The 19,358-nt window shown below is 42.3% G+C and overlaps 2 protein-coding genes across 3 annotated transcripts; both read right to left on the minus strand.

Moving 5' to 3' along the window:
* Positions 1 to 7,172: 7,172 nt before the first annotated feature.
* LOC117852225 (DEAD-box ATP-dependent RNA helicase 31) lies at positions 7,173 to 14,714 on the minus strand. Its single transcript, XM_034734227.2, has 10 exons — positions 13,310 to 14,714; positions 11,507 to 11,613; positions 10,561 to 10,616; positions 10,265 to 10,489; positions 9,963 to 10,169; positions 9,799 to 9,885; positions 9,626 to 9,721; positions 9,335 to 9,550; positions 8,901 to 9,083; positions 7,173 to 7,801 (listed from the first exon to the last, which is right to left on the minus strand). The coding sequence occupies exons 1-10, from the start codon at positions 14,638 to 14,640 to the stop codon at positions 7,574 to 7,576; spliced, it is 2,736 nt and encodes a 911-aa protein (XP_034590118.1). The 5' UTR covers positions 14,641 to 14,714; the 3' UTR covers positions 7,173 to 7,573.
* Positions 14,715 to 15,299: 585 nt separating this feature from the next.
* Positions 15,300 to 18,883, minus strand: LOC117852226 (probable protein phosphatase 2C 56). 2 transcript variants are annotated; one of them, XM_034734228.2, is made up of 8 exons: positions 18,493 to 18,883; positions 17,544 to 17,671; positions 17,368 to 17,466; positions 17,070 to 17,261; positions 16,572 to 16,658; positions 16,220 to 16,311; positions 16,047 to 16,121; positions 15,300 to 15,645 (listed from the first exon to the last, which is right to left on the minus strand). In XM_034734228.2, exons 1-8 carry the CDS (start codon positions 18,738 to 18,740, stop codon positions 15,514 to 15,516), a joined length of 1,053 nt encoding a protein of 350 aa, XP_034590119.1. In that variant the 5' UTR covers positions 18,741 to 18,883; the 3' UTR covers positions 15,300 to 15,513. The 2 variants fall into 2 exon arrangements, with proteins under 2 accessions (XP_034590119.1, XP_034590120.1); XM_034734229.2 differs by having other exon boundaries at positions 17,103 to 17,261; positions 18,493 to 18,874.
* Between the last annotated feature and the right edge of the window lie 475 nt (positions 18,884 to 19,358).

Consider the following 19,358-nt stretch of genomic DNA (forward strand, 5'->3'; position numbering starts at 1 on the left):
ACTAAATCGGTAAATTTGTCTAACTCTTGGACTCGTTGTATTCTCTGTAACAACTCACCTTTGTGTGAGTTGCTAAACTCGATCCTGTTCAAGTGGTTAAATCGGATGAAATCCGACGGCACTTCGTGTTAACTCGGCTTAGGCAGGAGTGTCGCATGTTAGGCGGCTTAACCCTGTCTAAATCAAGCTAATCCGAAGTGGATCCGCCACACTATCCCTTTGCTCGTCCCGAGCAAATGCTAAGACTTAGGTTTGGTTGATCTGGAGTTGCTACTATTTTGTATTGCTAACTTGTGCCATCCCTACAACAAAGTATTCTTCCATGATTTGAATAAGTTGGCATTGATCTTACCTCTTACCTTACTTCTGTGGGGCATGTAGCTTCACCTTGTCTTGAGCGGTTGAGAGATAGAACGGTTTCATAGAGCTTCATTCACTCATCCCTTGATCAACTATCAATCCGGAGATCTTGTAAAGTTTTTCAAAATAAATCAAAGTTCCTCAAATGACTCTCTCAGATCGCTCAATGTGTATGATTCCTCACCGAGGTTTGATTTTGCCTTCCTTTCACAACGTACTCCTAATAGGCTTATATGTGGAGCTATAGGTGGGGAAGATGAAGGCATATTATTTTCTCATGTGTTGCTAAGTCAAAGACCCGATCCTTGGAGGAGCAATTCATATGACCTGATCAAGATGTGCATTTGTGTGGATGGTGGATATGATCAAGATGTGCATTTGTGTGGATGGTGGATATGGTGGATGGTGTATGGACTTCTTTTTGTATGATCCATCTCTCTCCTTTTCTTTTCTTTTGGGACATGGGCTATCTTTTTTTCTTTTTTTTCATCATGCTTTCATGAGCATGTTCTTTATTTCTTTTTGCATAGCCCATGTCTCTTTTGCAAGGATAACTTTGGAGAGAGAGTGGTCATAGAACAACATGGAGCTTTATTTTTTGGATGGATGGTTGGGTGGTATGATTGCTAACTTCCAATGTAAAAGTTTAGCATATGGTGGTGGCGTGTACGTGATCTTGATCATGGGATTATGAAAAGCATCTCACAAAGGGTCACAACAATTTGACAAAGCTCAATGAGATAACAGGCAACATATGTGGAGGATATTCAATATGAACAATATATGGTCTTGGTAGGAATTTGTCATCATTGAGGAACTTATCGTTTTGTCATTTTCAAAAATAAAACTCCGGATGTCAAGCATCATGTAGAACAAGATCATAGAAACTTTATTCTACCATATCATATCTCACAACAACCTAGACTTGGATCATGCTTTTTTCTACCCACAAGTTTCAAGCTAAGGTTTGATCATGCAAGCCAACAAACTCAAAACTTGGTAGAACACTAGGTTGTAACTAGGTACATGAGAGGAAATAAACAGAGCAACTATTCACCATTTCAACCATGAAGAACTAAGGCATTCTTATCGTGCATAGGAAAGTAGTAAATATTTTTGATCTTTTTATTTTTCAGATTTTTATGTTGTTTTTATGATGCATACTGAAAACAAGCAAGATACAAGTTACCTCTTATGTGGGATCCTCCCCAAAGCTAGCTTCTGGCTTTCCGCCCTTGGTAAGGATTGCACCCATGCCAATGGTAACAAGCCCTCCACTCCTGCTATTGTTGCATTTTGAGTCCGACAAGCGGGACTCTTCTCCATCGTATTCAGCTTGATGATGTGGCATCCAATCCTAGAGAAGGGGATTCGGATGATTGTCCTTCCTTGTCCGACACACCCTATTTAATCTTCTGTGGTTGTAACAGTGTGGAAGGTGATTCCTCGGACTAAGGAGGCTGTGGATCCGTTCGCCTCCCCGATCTCTTTACCCAACAACATGGTTCCCAGAACTTGAATTCTTCTATCTTTCCATCAAGACGGAGGTGAATGGTCTTGGCCCTCACATCGATCTTCGCGTTGGCAGTGTTCAAGAATGGTCATCCAAGAATGAGTGATACTTCCGGGTTGACTTCCATGTCAACAACCGCAAAATCCACGGAGAGATAGGTGTTTTGGATTTTTCACCGGAACACCCCTTATGATACCCACGGGATAGCAGTTTGATGAGTTGGCCATCTGCAGATACATTCTTGTGGGGTGCAAGGAAGGATAATTGATTTTATCATATATTACCTTCAGCATGATGCTGACACTTGATCCAAGGTCACATAGAGCATGCTCGGTGTGGTAATCCCAAATCGAGCACTCGAGCAACGAGTCGCCGGGATCCTTCTTTGTTCCCTTGGGTCCATTGATCGGGACCGCCTCCTTTGAGATGTCATGCCTTCCTCCTCATGGAACTTTGCTACAGTGTTAGCATAGTGCGGGTTCTAAGAAGGCTTTTTCCACTTCACGGTCACCGCACTAACATTTTCACGGAAAGGTTCGAGTTGCCCCGAAATCTTTCCAATCTCAACAGAAGGAATAGCAGCAGCCAACTGAGCTATTTGGGTTTCTAACATTTTATTGAAACTCAGTTGGTTCTTAAAGGAAGAGGAAAGGTTTTCCAAGGTTTTTTCGTTGGTAGCAAGCTTTTTAGAAAGGGATTCAATTACTTTTGCTTGGTCGAAAGCAAGATCTTTCAAGGAGGATTGACTAGAATTGAAATTGTTACCTTTGTTACCTCCTTAGTAGTCGGGATGTGGTTGATTGCACTCCTGGCCTCCTTGTGGACGATACCCGTTGTTGTTGTCATTCATATACAACACGTCCTGACGAGGTTGGAGTCCTACATCACTCCACCCTTGATTGGAAACCATCTTCTCGATTAATTTGGTGGCATTTGATATGGTCAAAGAGAAGAAGGCTCCTCCAACAGTAGCATCAATATGGTAACAGTCTATCAGAGTCAGCCCGTTGTAGAAGTTCTGAAGAATTAGTCAATCATCTATCACGTGGTGAGGACAAGCCAGGATGTAATCCTAAAGCCTTTCCCATGCCTCGGGGATTGACTCCATAGCTGCTTGCTGAAAATGGGAAATCCTTCCACGAAGGGCGTCGGTTTTGCCCAATAGGAAAAACTTCACGCGGAACGCCGTAGAACACTTGTCCCAAGAGTTTACCATCTCCCGGTTCGCATAGAACCACTGCTTCGCTCTCCCGAGAAGAGAGAACGGGAATAGCCGGAGGTGGATAGCATCTTCACTGACCCCTCTAGGTGCTGCTGAGCTCTAGGAATTGCTGGAGATGTGCACTTGTGTCCTCATTGTCTTTCCACAAAATGGGCTAGCCTACACCATGTTGATGAGACCCGTCTTGATCTCAAAGTTCACGTTCCCCGTGTCAACTGTAGGTCCAACGGGAACCTGGGAGGTCGAGGGAACTGAGAACTCGCCGAGGGTCTTCTGGGCCATCGCGTTGAATGTTGATGGTGCAACGAAAGCTGGATCAGCTGCCGAGAGGATTATTTAAGGAGGGACAATACGAGATCGTACTCTTCCTACTAGTGACTCCGGATTCTCGATGAAGTTTGTCGGCAAGTTGAAACCGGTGCACTACCTGATTTCACATGAGAGAGAAAACAAAGCAAGGTTAACCTGTTTAAGCCGTGGCTACCAATCAAGGATACAATCATAGAACATTAGTAAAACTTTTAACCAGTGCCTTGCCTTCCCCGGCAAGGGTGCCAGAAATGCTTATTGGTATATTTAACGATCACGAGTAAATCCACGAGCGCGTGGATATACCGTTGTCGCATTTCACCCAAGAGTATTTCAAGAGTATCGTATTTCCCAAAGGAAGGCGAGTAGGTCAAGAAAGTTACTATGTTCATGAGTATATCTTAATTGGGTAGACCAAAGCTCAAATAGGGGTAAGGATAGTAGCAGGGTAATGTGACGCACAAGAGAACCAAACTCAAGATAAGATAGGCTAAGGCCAGGGAGAAAGACAAAGAGATAGTTCTAGGTTCAAATATACTTCCTATATATTGCACAGTTCATACTAGTATACATACATAACATACACACGTTTAGGACCAGGCCTATGCACCCAGGCACACATGGGGAGACAGTACCCTACCGGTCTGCCGGCGTAGTTACTACTAATTTACGAACTCCTACAGTGTACCCGAACATGGGGGATTACAAAGGACGGACATGGTTGTCACCACCTGCCGCCTACCCCTAGCAACCCATGGGGCAAACTCATATCCAATGGAGCTAACAATCCAAGCACCATGCTTGTATTGATGAATAATACTCTAACCCCCCCTAGGAATCCCACCTTCCGATGGCCGAGCATAGGGCTAGAGAAATCCATAGAGATTATTGGACCGATGCCGTAGCATAGATCAACTAGCCTAAACATGCATTGCATATGTAACACATATAAATCATGGCAAGGCCATATGATTATCACAAGAGCATATAAGCGTAGCATACTAGTATGACAAGGGTATATGACTAGCAAGGTAGCATATGAGCCAAACACAACACTATATAAATAAAATGATTCTATTGAATAGCATAAAATCTTACAAGAAAATAAAGATACACGCGCCATACCTTCAGCTCCAAGAGGACTTGGAATCTGCGTAGAGCTACTCTAGCCTAACTCCACTAGCTAAGAGACTAAATGAGGGAGAGAGTGATTCTTCTTAGTGTGTCTTGGAATGAAGCCCATTCCCTTCTATTTATAGGCCCCTTGAGGCGGTTTCGAGGAGGAATATGCTAGGGAATCTTCCATAACCGCCTTTAGGACGTCGATTGGGGGCGACACGTGGCGGCTAGAGACAAGGGGCCTCACCAGGGGTTCGGCCGACCCTAGGCACCTCCCCTCGCACCGCCTTTCTTCTAGGACACTACTAGGTGGGTCCCCAAGTGGGTGCAGGGTGTTTGGTTGTAAGTTTAGGCTGTTTTCGTCCCTGTTGTGGGTCCATAGATCTATGTGCTGCCCCGTGACGATCTCTTATTGGTTGGGGTAGTGTTTCTTCACCATGGGAGTGTGTTTTCTCCTTCCTTTTATCCTATTTCACATGCACTCAAATAATCTACAAGGACATGTGGAACTAAATTATTCGAAATCAAATATACGCTGCAAGAAATGCTTGTTCTCCCCTGTTCTTGAAAATATTGATACTTAACTGCCGTCAACCATGCTTCATATTCCTCTCTCCTATTCGAACATCAATTTTCCTATTGCGGGAACCGATGCGTAATTAAATCTCCATGCCAACTTCTAAAGGCACCCGCAGTGTGAAATCGATTTTTGGACTAGAAGACCACCGACATGAAGCACAGTTCGGGAGCTGTAGTGCCGTGTTCGATTGCTGGCCAGAAGCAAACAATAAAAAAAATATGAACTACACCTCCGGTGAGCGTGCCTGACACGTATATCCTGTTTATTCCTGCGCAAGGAGTATTTTATTCAACTGGAGGCTGCGTGGTTCGACTGCTCTTTGGACTTCAATTTGTACCCTGACATCCACCAGTCGCCCGTCATAATATACTCAAATCGATTCGCGTCAATATTGTTCGATTTTTGTATACACTGGAGCTGATCTGGAATAATGTTTCATAGAAATCACATATGGATATGGCTATTGGCCAAATCCTCCACAACGGTCAAAATGCAGACAAGTTGAAGCGTCATCGAGTTGTATTTTATTTGTAGATAAGCCCCATAATGCTTTCAATATTGCACGCTCTGGTGGTAAATAAATTGAAGCATCGTGTGCACATCACTCAAAAAAATATTTTTTTACAAAAATTTGATACAACTATAGATGCTCTGATAGAACTCCACACTATTTGCAAAACACGTGCTTACCATTTAAGGCATCCACACGATTTGTGAAGCACGTGTTTACCATTTAAGGAGCATTGCAACAAGCTTAAAACTTCTCCTGAAAACTCTAGGACAATGCTCAAAAGAAATGACAGAAAAGCACCCATCTAAAAAAGTGCTATGTTCATAAGTGTTGCTGCAGGACCAATAGAGTTCCCTCCATCATTCATTACCTGAACAACTTCCATGCAATGCAACTACTCCGTACTCTATAAGCCCAATTGCCCAGCTACTCCGTACTCTATAGCAGCCCAATTGCCCAGCCAAAATCAAAATTGAGACCATCGCAGTGCCCTTGCATCAGCAGGGCATAAACATTTGGGATATATCGCAGGAACTAGCAGCTACGAAAACGCCTTGATCATTTCGTACAACTGCACCTGAACTTCAGCTTATTGAAATTCCCAAATGATCAACCAATTTTAGGAGCATACAGTTAGGAACTTATGATTGGACCTGAGCAAAATAGGTCCGGTCACGTCCCGCCCGAGCCCAAGCCTGACAAGCTAAGCCCGGCCCGATGCTCATTTAGAGCCAAGCGTGATGCTGATTTTCGCGGGCAAAAAAATGGGTGGGCCTAAGCCCGAGCTTGACGAGCTACGCTCAGCCCGAATAATAAAATAAATTACATTTACACTAAAAGGGATGGGCGAGCCGGCTCGAGCTCAAGGCCAGCCGGAATTGGACCCGATTTTGTTGGCTCGGTGGAGTTAATGGGTGGCTTGGACGGAGATTTTGACCCGAAAGAAATCAAGCTTTTCATCGGTCCACCCCAAGGCTCAGGTGTACTTAGAATACACGAACTGATGCCATATTTTCTTAAGAGGAAAAGATTTGTCTAATATAAAAGTTCAAAATGCAAAAACTGACGCATTGGCAAAAATAGCTGCCAACATATTATCCTTGCGTGAAATGGCCTCTAGTGGTGAGAAAGAGTCTCTAGCCTCATCTAGCATATCTGAGTTTCTGTTGAGTTCCTATGGGAGCAAATTAAATAGGTTTAAAATAAAAAATTATAAAAAAAATAGGTTGGAGTTTCCCTACTAACTTCGGTCAAAATAACTTCGGTCAAAAGAACATGTTAACCTTGAAAAAAAAAGAAGTGCAGTGGAAGGAATGGAATTAAACAGGTTTAGAATAAAAAAAATTATAAATAAAATAGGTTGGGGCTTCCCTACTAGCTTCAAATGAACAGAATTAAACGGATCTGAAATAAAAAACTATAAATAAATTAATTAGGTTGGAGCTTCCCTACTTACTTCTCCCCGTACTCACCCAAGAAAAAAAATGTCTTTTCAACTACCGCATTCAGCAATCTTATAGGTGCAACGTTGCAGCTCTTGCACAGGCCCTCCTGTTGATACCATGTTAACACAACTTCTGATCATTTAATAATGTATGTTCATTCGCCCACAGCATACATAAGTCAAATCTTCGTCATAGTGCATACTTGCATGACTAAAACTTAAAAGTAGATATGACCAAGGGAACACACAAACACCAAATTGGCATTCCCCTAAAGTGATGAACCACAAGGAGTGAAGCAGATGCCGTGTACTGTGTACACATACCGGCAGCACCTTTATCATGATCTCACATTACTGAATAAAAGAATGATAACAGTATTATGAAAGCTCACACTTGTGTAGTAAAGTGTAAACCTTGTTTTAGTAAGCTAGCTCCACTCCTACCAAGGGGTACCGTTTTATAGGCAATGTTAGATTATGCTCCAACATGGCTTCCAAGACTTGGATTCATTAGACTACTTTGCCCGCAGACCTGGAATGTTGCTCAGCCCCATCTTCCTGAGAACAAGCTTAGGCACTGCAGGAGGGTTATTGAGACCCATACTTCTACTGAACTCATTGGCAAGTGATACAAGCTGGTATTTGTCACGCCCGATGAACTTATTTGAATTGTAGTAACCAAGCCATGCCTGGTAAGCGGATTCCTTGTCCTTAACTTCCACATGTGCAAGAGCCTTATCAACCTGCACACGGTAAGAAAACACGAGATGTAGCACAACGCAAAATTGTCAGCGACCAAGTTATTATCCTAAAGAAACAGCATGTGAAGCTCTAACTATGATATACAGTTCTAAATTAAGCAGTCACCAGATATGACTACACATTGCTCAGTAAAATGTTTTGAAAATGATTGGCAGCTTAAAAAATGTGATCGATACTCAGCAGCCACCACATCATTTGACTGAGTTAGCCAGTCATCCTAGTTTTGGATCATCTGATAATATGATTGCATTTCAGAAAACTTCTATTTGCTAAACGTGTAGCGGTTTGAACCTGGCAAACAATATTAGATGCAATAATATTCAAGCCGAAACAGGATCAAAATGGAATGAAGCAACGGATATAAAAACAGACGATTGGGAGATGAGTTTACTAATTGTCCAAGGGAAGCAAATGGCACAGCTCATGACATAGCTAGATTTTAAGTTTACTAGTTGTTTTTTGCAGCGCATTTGTAGGATCATCTGTCTAACTGTTTTTATAATCAATAAAGTCACCATTAGGGATTTTCCTAAAGAAAAACTATCCCTAAATCGGTCAACTGCTGTGGTCCAAAACATAAATCTTCTAGTTAAATCCAAAACTTAAACTTGGTGAAAATTCCAACTATATCTAAATTGGTCAACTGTTGCAGTCATGTCAAAGAATCTGTAACATATCCATATCTTCAGGAAGAAAAGCTTATCCATAAGTAGACAGATGATGCGAACTACAAAATTATAACCTGAACAGCATTGAACATCATATATCTCAGGGAAACGATGGCTTTTCAGCTTTTGTTAGTAAATTGATTGCATGAATATGTATCCCTACAATTGTACTAAGCGATTAGCCCAACTGTCATGATCTTTAGAGAAACACCATAGTGACAATATCCAGTCCAAGATCTGGCATAATACATACTTATAGAATTGGAATTGCCAGCTGATTGTCAAAATATATTAAAAGTGCACATTTCAAGTCATATACATATATCTCAGTGGTGATGTTGACAAAAAGCCCAATGTTAGTGCATGGATAGATACCAACAGTAACATGTGAAGTGGAGTGTCATTTAAGTACCTTTTTCTTACTGTCCTGGTCAATTAATGGTTGTGTTGCTTCTGTAAGAGGTAAGTCCTTGATACTTCTCAAGAAATATTCTTCCCATGGTGCCAATAATAAGACTCCCGCCCCCTCATTACCTTTGCGACCAGTTCTACCAAGTCGATGAATATATTGCTCTCTGTCAGTTGGCACCCCCAACTGCAATAATGATGGGTCAAAACTTTAATTAGTAGTTAGATAGGCAAGCTCATAATGAGTTCAGAGTTCCAACTAACTAGCTATGAGCTGCATGGAGAAAGAACTTTGTGAATGGCAAGTAGTAAGCATATTTATTCAGGATTCAACATTTCTCATTTGTATCACAAAGAGCAAGTAGAATATACCCGTATTTGCAACCATCCGCAAACAAACAGGGACAGTAATTAAATACAGTACAAGAGGTTATTTACCTGCACAACTAGTGTGACATTGGGATAATCAACACCCCGGGCAGATACATCAGAGCTAACAAGAATGAGACCTTTTGACTCCTTAAATTCTTTTGATATCCTAGTTCTGTAACTTTGAGGTTTTCTGGAGTGGATCTCACGTACATTCAACTTCAGTTCAGATAGAAGCTCAGCAACAAGGCTTGTTACTTTTGCTGTTGTACAGAACACAATCACCTGTATTTGTTTCCTCGGTCATTGTACAGAATATATAGAGGACACTACAAAGATAATATAGCAATTAAGACTTACCTTGTAGTCAACATTTTCAGAAATATGGTCAGTTAGAAGACCATATAGGATAGAGAATTGTTTGTCTAGTGGTGCAACTAAATGCATTTGCTTCACCTGAATATAGTAATCATAAGCACATCATTAATTTTAAAACTACGGAGCAATCAACATACATTTGGTTTGTGAAATACCTGAGAATGTGTTTCCTCACTTCCTTCTTCAACAGTGTTGACAAATTCAAGATCTCTTTTCATGGCAATGTGACATACTTGGCGAACCTAGCATGAAGAGGAGAAATAATTGGCAAATTGACCAAGCAAAGTAAAGAGTTATAACAAGTATACTATGGTGATACCTCATCTGGAACTGTTGCAGAAAATAGGAGTGTTTGACGCTGTTTTGGGAGAGCAGCCACTATTTTCTCAATATCAGATCTGAATCCCATATCTAGCAAGCGATCAGCTTCATCAAGAATTAGAACTTTGACGCCCATTAACCTTGTAGCAAACCCTGGAGTGTTCTCCATATGATCCCTAAGCCTTCCTGGAGTAGCTACTAGAATCTGTAATTCAGCCATTCATCGTTGCTTGTGAGTCAGAACTCAGAACAAATGACAACAGAATAGCAGGATTATTCAATTCAACAAGACAACGTCACCTGGCAAGGGTTGGTATGCATGCGCTTCTGTTCAAGCGCCATTCTAGTGCCACCTATTACAAGCTGCACCCCAATTGATGGATGGAATTTAAGAAGCTTGCTAGCTTCTGCAGCAGCCTGATCAGCAAGCTCACGTGTAGGGCACACTACAACAACACTGATGGGAGGCCTCTTTTGATCACGATCAACAGGTGGTAATTTTGAGACAACTTCAATGGCTGGAAGCTGAAGGAAAAACAATTGCACATTACAATTGGGGGAAAAAAAGAATATTCACTATTCAGCAGGGTACTTACCAAGAAAGCTACAGTTTTTCCTGTTCCTGTCCTTGCTTTGGCTAGTACATCCTTCCCTATTGACAGAAGACATGTCTGTAGGTGAGAACTGACTAGAAAATATACAATTCAAGTGGAAATAAGCTGCTTTCACAATCATGTGCGGCATATTTTTTTATACACATGCATTTCATAATTAGTGCAGTTCAGACTGCCTGCCTCTCAGAATGAAATAGTACTTTAAAATTACATGAAGTCAATGCCAACTTTTTTTAAAACTTGCTTTGTAAAACTTGCTTTCTCTCTCAATATTTTTAGCCCCCCAATAATTCTGATGCAAAGAGAATTGTGCCAGGGTTAGCGAAATTTTGAGGGTGCTTAGGCAACATTACTCAAGTTCAAGAAAAAGCCATTCAATTTTTTTCTAAACAATAGATCTATGCATATCTGATTTTCATAGGAAGACATACAGATAGACGGACAAAGAGAACTGCAGCATCTCTTCTAAGTTCTTATAACACCTCTGAGTGGCTCAGAAGTAATCCTAGATTGCAGGCTCTATACTGAGTTGAAGCTTTGAAGGCAACATGATTACCAGGGCCCAAACATGCTTGCATCAACTGTGACAAATTGGCTTTTGCAAAAGGGTGTGAAGAACTTCAATGTAACTCATGTATAAACTACAAGGATGATTCACTAACAACAACAAAGCCTTTTTGTCCCAAGCTAGTTGAGGTGGACTAACAGGTGCTAAAAAATATGTAAGCTATATGAATAGCTTGTGCAGTTTATGACAGTATTTCAGGGAAATGGAAAATGCAGGTACAAAGTGGAAAAGGCAAGAAATTAGAAATGTGTGGGAAACAATATCCCATTGCATGAGCTTAATATATTTGCTCAAACAAAATTCATATCATAAAGTAAATCAGCAAATGCCAAACATACAACAAAGAATACTAAAATGAACCTTGAAGTATAATAGGAAGAGTAGCCTCTTGGACAGCAGTCATTCGTTCATAATTAGCAGCCTTAACACCTTTAAGTGTCAAGGGAGATAGTGGGCATTCATCAAACCTGTCAGGAAATGAAAGAATATCCATCAGCATAGAGGCTATAAGTACATTTTTAGCAGTACATGTCTGAACCATTCAGGAGAAAAGCAATTAATCTGCAAGCATTGCTAGTCATAGCCCATAGGCATGTAGTATGTCAATATAACTCGATCAAAGCACAGTGCACAACTGAGCACAGATTCAACAACTAACACCATCCATATACCACAAATTACAAGCTTCAGAGAAATTCGACAGAGATTTGTAAAAAAGGCTTAGTTCAAATAAAGTAGCAGTAGCAATATCAGCCAATCAGAAAAAATATGAACAGTTTGCCGCGTCCACCAAATTATGCTACAAAGACCACTCATCACAAAACTGTACTTCGAAGTTCAAATAAACTGACAGTAAGGGTTCATATGAATAGCTTAAATACCAAGAGCAATGTCATTAAGAACTCTAACCTACAATCTCAGTGCAGAACTAATGCAATTCATCTCTATATCATTCCTCCATGGCTCTATCTTTAATAGTTACATTGCCTATTGGAAGTAGATATTAAACGGACTACCAATAGCACTTATTCTGGATTCAAAATGTGCATTGTTTGTATATTTCAAACAAATGCTCTGAATGCAGCTAGATGCAACCAACCTGATAAGGATTTGAGCGGTAAGATATCGAAATCACTTAGCGGGATCACATTTTAAGTTACTCGTAAATGATGAATTTTGTACTTGCTTTCAAGGGTTCGGGCCCGCCTGTTGGTTGCTGCCATTATTCAGTCAGTAAGCCGTTTGGCACTCACATTTGACTCAAAATATTTCCGATTCTTGGTATCCATTACCAATTTCCCTTGCCTTCGTAGTCCTTAATATCTTAGCTTCTAGGTAGAAGGTACTTTGTTAAGCTTCACAAAGAAAAGGAAGTTTTCTAAGAGCTCTGAGGGTGAAGCATTAATCACCAGTTTCGGTCATGCCCTTGATTCAGATTTTTTATTTGACAAATCAAGTAGAACCGCGTAGCTCACACAGCGGGTCTTAGAGAGGAACCACAGCAGGCAGATTGCTTACTACTAGGTTGGATCGGATGTAAACCTGTGGAGTCACCATTTGTTACTATTGGACAAATTTCTTCTTTCTCATCTTTGGATATTAATTCCTCAGGGAGTGGATTACCCATCTCCACAGAGTCCGGATCAGACTCATATGATAGTAAAACTCGTTCATAGTACTCCTGCAGAGTGATCCTCAAGACTACGCAGTCTTCACATGTCTTTAGCTTCACCGGCTTGAGGATAGAAAATAATCAGGTTTCTTATAGTACTTCTACATCCAGTGGACCACAGAACAACATAAAGGGTAGGAAGTGTTGCGGCCAAGTTGGAAGCAGATGCAGAAGCTTTTAAAAATATAGTAATAGTGGTTGCTGGCATTGAAGTGATACAGTCAATCATCATACAAGGTCATATAGGTACGATAGATTACAGATAGTGAAAGTAAACATGAATAGCACTTGCCAATTAGAAAATGCAAGCCACCATTTTTTTCCTATTTGCCAAGATGGTCACTTATTAATAATCTAAGCTAATTTGCATCAAGAAAAAGAGAACCAATCTATCTATGTACCAAAGAGAACCATACCAGCAATAAACAGAAACGCCTAAGCTTAAAAAATAAATATTATTGAGCATTATTTCATAGTTGAGCAAGAACTACCTCTTCTGGCTCAGATAAGAATCACCACCTCCAGTACTTCTTGTGTCTCTCTTCTGTTTAGCTGGCTCTTCTTTGTCTAACTCAAAAGAGCCGGACTTATTTCCCGCAATCTCCCTCACATTATCCTTAGCACCCTCATCATCAAAGGGATCATCTTCGAAACCTGATGGCTCATCATCCTCACCAACTTCCCCCACCGCATCATCATCATCATCATCATCCTCACCCTCTGACAAGCCAAAATCAAACTTTTTCAATCCCCTACCACTGGAATCACCAAACCCAACAACATCGTCATCCTCATCGTCATCCAAATCACTTTCCCTCCCTCTTCCCTGCGACAAACCAGACATCTTTCCACCGCGACCACGTCTTCCCCTCGAGGATCCAAATCCAATGTCACCATCATCATCATTATCCAAATCACTATACCTCCCACCCCTCCGCAACACACCCAAATCCCTCCTGCCCCGGCCTCGATGCGGTCCAACACTCTCTGCCCTTCCACCTCTCCTGCCACCTCGTTGCTGCATTCTGTCAGAACACCCAAACCCAACAGCATCATCATCGTCATCCTCACTGTCATCACTCTCTCTTCCTCTTCTCTGTGAGAAACCGGACATCCTTCCACCACGACCCCGCCTTCCCCTGGAAGACCCAAATCCAGCATCATCACCACCACTATCCAAATCACTGTACCTTCCTCCCCGCCGCACCATGCCTGACCCCCTCCCACCCCGCCCTCGCTGCCCCCTAGGAGACCTAAACCCAGCCTCGTCATCAAACCCATTCCCCCTACCTCCTCTCATTGCAAACCCCGACGACCTCCCGCCCCGCCCCCGCCTTCCCCTCGAGGAACCAAACCCGGAATCATCCTCATCATCATCAAAGTCACTACTCATCACCCTCCCCTTCCGCTCGAAGCCGCCGCGCCTGTCGCCACCGAACTCGCCGCCGCCGCCAAACCTCGACCTCGAGAACGAACCCCTCGAGTCCCGCCCACCCCGGCCGCCACTGGAGGCGCCGGCGGCGGGCCTGCGGGTGGACGGCGCGTCGCCTTCGTCGCCGCTGCTCACTCCGAGGTGGAACGAGTCGGTCTTGAGGTCGCTAATCCAGTCGCTGAGGTCCGCCTCGTCCTCCACCAGGCTCTTCGCGGCGCCGGCCGCGGCGCGGGCGCGGGAGGAGAAGAGGCGCGGGGAGAAAGGGCCGGCCGCGCCATTTCGGGATGGGGCAGCGTTGAGGTGGAGGAGGGGGTCCGCGCGCTGGGATGCGGCGGAGGTGGAGTTGGCGGCGCGCCGAAGGAGGGCGAGTAGGTGGTGGTGGCGCCGCATGGCGGCCGGCGGAGGCGGGTGGGTTAGGGTTTAAGGTGAGAAGAGAGAATTGGAATCGCGGCCTCGGGAGGTTTTTTAGGCCCAGGCTCTAGGAAGGAAGATGGTCACTAGAGGAGGAGGTTAGCACAGGAGCTCTCGTAAGCCGTCCGATCTTCAGGTCCGTCAGACTCCCCTGGAGACCTGGAGATCTGTCATTGCTCAACTGAATCTGAAGTTTATCTGGAATCACATCACTGAAATACTTTGTCGTCCCAAGAATTTGACACAGATTTGGATTATTGCTAAAATGTTTGCAAGCTTATTCCTTTTGTCAAATTCGATAAATTTTCCTACATTTGGCCACATAACACCCATACATTTCCGCTAGCCAATTCTGTTAGGCCAATTTATCAATAAGCAAATGAGCCCTTCCTGCGACAAGACTCCGGAATGCAAACAATCCCTCCAAAAAACTCAGAACTTTTTATATGTTTTGACTGAAAATTCACAAATGTAAAATTCAGGTTTTTACGATATGGACGTATTGCAAGTCATCGCCGGAAAAGAGAACACCAAGAAGGCAAGACACAGCAGTTTGTAAGGAAATCAGAACCTCTTCAAATCAAAGAACCACAACAAAGCAAACAACATATGAGGTGCAGAATGCTTTGTGAAGCTGATAAAAGTAACTGAAGAAATTTCATTCGAGCTCATCGTTTCGGATGTTTTCTTTCCTACAGAACAAAAGAATGAATTCACAAATCTCTTTCAGGGTTGCTCATGTCTTGTAGCAGCCGCATGTATCAGGTAAAAGCAACTACGGTTTATGGATTTTTTGGGATAAAAACACCATACAAAATTTTACTACCATCAGACAAAAACTGTCTCAACCAACTACTTGTCATGGTGAAATTGCACAACAATGCATGTGATGTTGTCTGCACTGTGCCGGGAGTAAGCAATTTCTGTCAGCTTCACAGCTGCAGCCTGAGGTCCATCTTCCGCCTTCAGAAGGGCAACGGCATCCTTGTTGACAAAAGATGTTTACGCTGATAAGCAATGGAGCAAATATAACCCTAAAATAATATGAAAAAGACCTTGTTCCCTGTGCCCAATCTGTAAAAATTATTCTTGTATTTTTTGTGGTTTCTGCTTATGCCAGAATGTGTGACAGTATGGGACAGAGTATACTGGATAGTATGTCAATAACTCAATATTGCCTTCAGGGTCTTGCAGTGTAAAATGCTCATTAGCATCTTGTTTGTATATCGTGTTGCACTGGACAACTGGTGTTCACTGAGAACAGAGCAACCCTTTTAAATCATACTAGTAGCTAAGGTGGTATTGTAATGTGATGCTCTCTTCTTGATTACATAAGCAACAGGTTGCCTCAGCTAGTTGATTACAGCTGGAATTCAAGGAGTTACCTCATTTCGCACAACATCCCAAAGCCCATCTGTAGCAAGAATTAGATATTCCAAATCACTGTTGACCTCTTCTTCCTGCATGTTTGTAGATGTTACCAAAGATTAATTTTCCAGTGGAGATTACTTGCCTAGGTAGCAATGGACTGCCGAACTACTGAAAGTTCTAATTATACCTGAATGTCAGGTTCGGCTATCACATATTCCTTCAACATACGATTTCCAAATGCACGGGACATTGCCAGAATTCCACCAACCCTCCATGTATCTGCAGAAGTGCTAATGTCAAATGAAGAACTACAACAACAACTCAATACTTATAAAGCACCTTCAACCCTGAGTACTTGAAAAACAGGAAAAACATGTATAGACACAATGAAATGCCGCCCCATTAAACTAACCTAATGTCCTAAACGTGTCACATATCAGAACTGCTTAAAACTGGAGGGCTTGAAGTAAGTATTTTCTTTTATCCAATTAAGCAGGCTTAAATACACCGAGAGTGTTCTGAGGATTAAAAAGGCTTACCATCCCATATAACAACACCTCCAGCATCCTCAATCCGCTTTCGTTCATCTTTCCTGTTTGGTTTGTGGTCTTTTGACAGTGGGACGGCTATAGAGCACAGAAATATATAGAAAGTTTAACATATTCTTCACATGTAACAAATGAACCAAAGAATTACTAACATTAACAGATTCTAGAGTCATTGGAGGCTTATCAAGGCAAAATAGCAACATATTGCATTGGTAAATTTTTAGTCCAGCACAGTTTATATTCATTATCATATGGTTAGAAATAAGAGCCACTCCCCTTGATGACTGAAGCTCGGCAGAGTACTGGTTCAATTGATAATACTCGGGTATAATATACAGAAACTGGTAAGACAAATACTCCCCATTTTAAATAATATGACGTTTGGGACTTGCTAATTAGTTCAAAACGTCGTATATTCAAAAAAAACAGAGGATAATAATGAACAAAATGGATATTAATTTTCAAATATGAGAAAAGTGGATGCTGTACATTTTGGTCTTTTCTTTCTTGCCGGGACTTTACCTTTGCTGGCTTTTGAAGCAACAGCACGTGAATCACCAACGTTTGCTACATATAGATGCTTGCCAATCAGAACAGCAGCCAAAGCTGTTGAACCATCATCTCTAAATGAACTGGATATTGTTTCTAAGATATCTCCATCAGTTTCAAGAAATCCTCTGCCTGTGTTTTGCAAAAGTAACCAAAAACAATGTGAATATCAGAGTTTGAAGCATTAGAAAGGAAAACAATTAAACGACACTGCTAAACAGAAGGTAAAACGCATTACTTATTGCAAGCTTTGTATCTGTCAGGAACTCAGGTTGCTTCATAAGGTTTTTGAAAAGATTATCCTTCAGATATTCAGCAGCAAGATTTCCTCCATGACCTAGTGGACCAAAGCATCAACTAAACATGATGCATAAAGGAGTTGCGAAGTAATGAAGGCAAGAGTGAAAATGGTACCATCAAATACGCCAAACAGGTTAACTGAATGTCCATCAAGTTTAGTTAATTTAATGTCATAGCAGTCCTCCATAGTAGATCTCCTCCCAATAAAGCTTGAATATCCACAGGTCAGCTTACCATCCTCACTGCCAACAAAGTAATTGACCTTATGTTAATCAAAGTAGTGTCTGAATCTTTAGTAGATTGGAGAAATGTAAGCGGTTGACCACACAAAGTTGGTATTACAAGAACAACGTAACTATTAAAAGCCAGCAATAATATATATATATATATATATATATATATTAAAGGCCAGTAGCTAAAACTTGATATATTCATTTATTATGTCATCAGCATCACAAAAGGAGATATCTGTAAAATGTAGCACAACTGCATCAGCATCATAATGAGTTCTCAAGCTTCCACTATCAAAACGGTGTTAGTAAGATTAATATTAGAGGGCGAAGATCATAAACCTGCCATGTAATATTCTACTCCCTCCATTTCAAAATGTAGGTCGCTTTAGTTTTGCCCTAATTTAAATTTCTCTAACTTTGGCCAAATTTACAGAAAAATATATTAACATCTACAATAAGAAACAAATGCACTAACAAGACATATTCCATGATGGATTTAACGAAACTGGTTTGGTGTAGATGTTGATGCATTTTCCAATAAACTTGATCAAAGTTAGATAAGTTTTACTTGTGACAAAACTAGACTAGAACGGAGGGAGCACGTCATCATCCCAGATTTGCATCTTGATGCCCGTCAAGCTAATCAATTTGAATTAATAATATCCTCCTAGAACATCACGAACATAGGCAGTTTAGGCACCGCAAGACTTGTATATCCACCAACACGGCACTAGCACACGTTGATAACATAATAACATTGATTAATTAGGAACAAAAACAGGCAGCATCAACACATCAATCGGCGCGATCATTGCGCTCTCATTGCCTACCTCTCAAATCCACCGGTGACCCAGCCCTTGCGCCCCGCCGAAGCCGCCGCGCCGCGCAGCGGCCCCGCCTGCCGCGCTGCCGAGGAACGGGAGGGGGAGGAGCCGCGGGTCGCCGCGCCCCTGCCCCCGGAGGCCCCCGCGCGGAACCCGCGCCAGCCGGCGTCCCACCGCTGGCCGCAGGCGCGCACGCGGCGCCCGCCCGCCGCCGCAATGCCGACAAGGCCCTGCAGGGCGGCGGTGCGCGCCATGGTACCCAGCGCGCGGCGGATGCCGTCGGTCCAGCGGCGCCGGCCTCCGCGCTCGGTAGCGGGAGGGGGCGAGGACGAGGGTGGCGGTGGCGATGGAGCCCTGCGCACGGGACGGCGAAAAGGAGCCACCGGTTAATGAATTGGTGGATGGCTGTGCAAGGAGAAAAGACAAAAAGGTGTTTCCTCGTCTCGCTCGGCGAGGAGCTTATCCTTCCGACAAGCTTTGTTTGGTTTCGTTACGTGAGCACATTAGGGGGTGTTGGGTGTTTGATACTAACCACTAACAGTGTCACATTGGATATTGAATGATAATTAGGATTAAACATGAACTAATTATAAAATTAATTGCAGAACCCTATGCTAATTCGCGAGACGAATCTATTAAACCTAATTAATTCGTCATTAGCAAATGGTCACTGTAGCACCACTTTGCCAAATCATGGACTAATCAGGTTTAATAGATTCGTCTCGCGAATTAGACTCTATCTATGCAATTAATTTTGTAATTAGCCTATGTTCAATACTTCTAATTAGCATCCAAACATCCGATGTGACGTGTGCTAAATTTTAGCAAGTACCCCTACATTATTATAATAAAGTTTGTTGACAGCCACAATC

The sequence above is a fragment of the Setaria viridis genome, chromosome 4, assembly GCF_005286985.2.
Source record: "Setaria viridis chromosome 4, Setaria_viridis_v4.0, whole genome shotgun sequence".
Classification (NCBI taxonomy): domain Eukaryota; kingdom Viridiplantae; phylum Streptophyta; class Magnoliopsida; order Poales; family Poaceae; genus Setaria; species Setaria viridis.

What these genes read in the sequence shown, in the direction of transcription:
- LOC117852225 (XM_034734227.2), bottom strand. Translation starts at nt 14,640, where the DNA reads ATGCGGCGCCACCACCACCTACTCGCCCTCCTTCGGCGCGCCGCCAAC. An exon ending in GTGAGGAAACACATTCTCAG is followed by an intron (nt 9,722 to 9,798) that starts GTATTTCACAAA and finishes TACTATATTCAG; the next exon opens with GTGAAGCAAATGCATTTAGT. An exon ending in ACCAGGACAGTAAGAAAAAG is followed by an intron (nt 7,802 to 8,900) that starts GTACTTAAATGA and finishes TACCGTGTGCAG; the next exon opens with GTTGATAAGGCTCTTGCACA.
- LOC117852226 (XM_034734228.2), bottom strand. Translation starts at nt 18,740, where the DNA reads ATGGCGCGCACCGCCGCCCTGCAGGGCCTTGTCGGCATTGCGGCGGCG. An exon ending in AGGTGTTGTTATATGGGATG is followed by an intron (nt 16,312 to 16,571) that starts GTAAGCCTTTTT and finishes GCACTTCTGCAG; the next exon opens with ATACATGGAGGGTTGGTGGA. An exon ending in TAGCCGAACCTGACATTCAG is followed by an intron (nt 16,122 to 16,219) that starts GTATAATTAGAA and finishes ACAAACATGCAG; the next exon opens with GAAGAAGAGGTCAACAGTGA.